The 2,508-nt window shown below is 53.1% G+C and overlaps 1 protein-coding gene across 1 annotated transcript in view; it reads right to left on the bottom strand.

The window, feature by feature from the left end:
* Positions 1-2,508, bottom strand: part of wfs1a (Wolfram syndrome 1a (wolframin)) — a gene marked incomplete at both ends in the record, with an annotated part of 12,953 nt that overhangs the window by 1,291 nt on the left and 9,154 nt on the right. Inside the window, 3 exons of the mRNA XM_083692842.1 lie at positions 6-605; positions 1,357-1,520; positions 2,157-2,435. Of these exons, the coding sequence (XP_083548968.1) occupies positions 6-605; positions 1,357-1,520; positions 2,157-2,435 (1,043 nt within the window). The remainder of the gene's footprint in view (positions 1-5; positions 606-1,356; positions 1,521-2,156; positions 2,436-2,508) is intronic.

Here is a 2,508-nt window from a genome sequence, read left to right as displayed (position 1 = left end):
CCGACTGCGCCCCGTTCTCCGTGTCCGCCACGCGGACGTGCTTGAACCTTCCGGTCCAGCTAACCCGGTGGCCGTCCAGGTGGCTGCAGAAGATCTGCGTCTGGGCCATGCCTTTTCCCTGCCAGGCCGGCGGTCCGCATATCCGGCCGTACTCGCTCCAGGTCAGGTTGGAGTTGTACACCTTCAGCCCCTCCGAGTTGTACACGTACAGCCAGCAGAAGAAGATCACCGTGGACACGCCCAGCAGGATGAGCTTGACGACGCCGCGGTGCGACACGGTGTGGAACACGTCCAGGATGGACATACTGAAGCGCGTCCAAAGGCGCAGGGTGACGGGGACGGCGCACACGGCCAGCGTCACCAGCATCTTGGTCAGCTCCAGCTCCAGGAACCACTTGACCAGCTGGATGAACAACATGGCCGCCAGCCCCACGGCCAGCACGGGAAGGGCGAACAGGAAGAGGAAGTAGGCCACGCAGGTGCGGATGAGGCCGATGGCGGAGGAGTTTTGGAGGAGCACCACAGAGAACTCGCACCACATGAAGCACACCAGGTAGGGGATGAGGAAGCAGTAGGTGCCCCGGAAGCCACGCATCCTCGCCATACTGAGGGGGAGGGAGGGAGGGAGGAGGGAGGGAGGGGGGAGGGAGGGCAGAGGGAGGGAGGGAGGGAGGAGGGAGGGCAGAGAGAGGGAGGGCAGAGAGAGGGAGGGAGGGAGGAGGGAGAGGGCAGAGAGAGGGAGGGCAGAGAGGAGGGAGGGAGGGAGGGAGGGCAGAGAGAGGGAGGGAGGGAGGAGGGGAGGGAGGGGGGGAGGGAGGGCAGAGGGAGGGAGGGGGGAGGGCAGAGAGAGGGAGGGCAGAGGGAGAGTGGGGAAAATCATTCAAATGATTATTTTTTTCATTCAAAATGATCACCAATACACCACAGAGAGGGGCAGAGCTCCGATTTCTACCTCCACCAGCCTCCCCGGTATACAACAGGGAGAAGAGGTCAATAGTGACTGAACAGATGACCTCTAATCCCCCAGTAGACCACCCCATCACAAACATAATGTTAAACGTACCCTAGATTCTAGACGTATCCCAGATTCAATCCTGGTCCTGGAGAGCCGCAGTGGGTGCATGTTTTTGTCCCAGAATAGTGCTATCACACCTGATTGAACTAATCAAGTGATCTTCAAAACCTTGACTAGCTGAAGGTGGTGTGTCAGTGCTGAGCTCGGATAAAAGCATGCAGTACCGCAGCTCTCCACCAGGAGAGAGGATCACTACTCTAGACTACGTACAGCAGATGAAGTAAAAATCCCTTTCGAGGAAAATGCAGCTAGCCAGGTAATGCTAGCCAGGTGATGCTCACCTGAAGAACAGGTAGAACAGGTACATATAGAGCAGGCAGGGCAGGCTGAGCTTCAGCACCACTGATTCCCCTAGTGGCAGCGTGGCGAAGGTGCGCCCCAGCATGCGGGGCACAGACATGTGCTCCGGCAGGAACCTGGTGAGGGCGCACACGGACGACGCCACCTGGAATCACCATAGAACATGATGAAGATAATGATGATGACGATGATGATGATGATGATGACGATGATGACGATGATGATGATGATTATTATTATTATTGTTATTATTATAATATTATTATAATTATATTGTTATTATTATTATTGTATTATTTATTGATTTGCACACACACATTGACAAAAAGGAAAGACCATCATTGTACTGTGCACTACAGCACCATCCAAAACCATAGATCATTGTATGTTGAAGTTCTCTTGGGTTTTTTGGGGTTCTTAAATTGTCCTGACATGAGCTGTTTTTGATGACACATCAAATATTTCTGTGCAAACAGACAATAAGTGTATCTTATCTTGCTTATCTGACCTCAATAACGACCTGTCAAGGCCTAGTAGTAGTGCTAGTAATTGTCGTTCTGTTACTAGTAATTTGGTTACTAGTCATTCTGTTACTAGTCATTCTGTTACTAGTAATTTGGTTACTAGTCATTCTGTTACTAGTCATTCTGTTACTAGTCATTCTGTTACTTGACCAAAAGAAAGGAGAGCCATAAAAGAGCCATAAAAACCACAAAAGTGGGTTCAGTTGAACTAAACAGAATTTAGCGTGTGAATTATGAATTCAGCGTCTGTTTCTGACCTCAATGACCAGTGCCTTTTTGGCGTACGCGGCGGCGGAGGGACTGAGGCTCATGTAGCTGACGGCGGTGAGGAAGATGGCGACGGTGGACAACTCTGAGCAGGGGATCCAGCCCTTGTCGGCCACAGGGAAGGAGAAGATGACGAAGAAGACAGAGAGGATGAAGTAGAGGTACGGCTCCAAGTTGTTCCAGCCGAAGTTGGTCTCCGCCTGCTCCATGTCCAGGCCCGGCTCGAAGCGGGTCAGCAGGTCGGTCAGGGCCCGGAAGTTCTCCCACGCCTGGAGGGGAGAGCAGGGGAGGGAGGAGAGGTGAGGGGAGAGGGAAGGGGAGGGGAGGGCAGGGGAGGGGGAG

This window comes from Argentina silus (assembly GCF_951799395.1).
Source record: "Argentina silus genome assembly, chromosome: 21".
NCBI lineage: Eukaryota > Metazoa > Chordata > Actinopteri > Argentiniformes > Argentinidae > Argentina > Argentina silus.
Note: the sequence above shows the minus strand (reverse complement) of the source record. Positions and strands in the feature narration are given on the sequence as shown.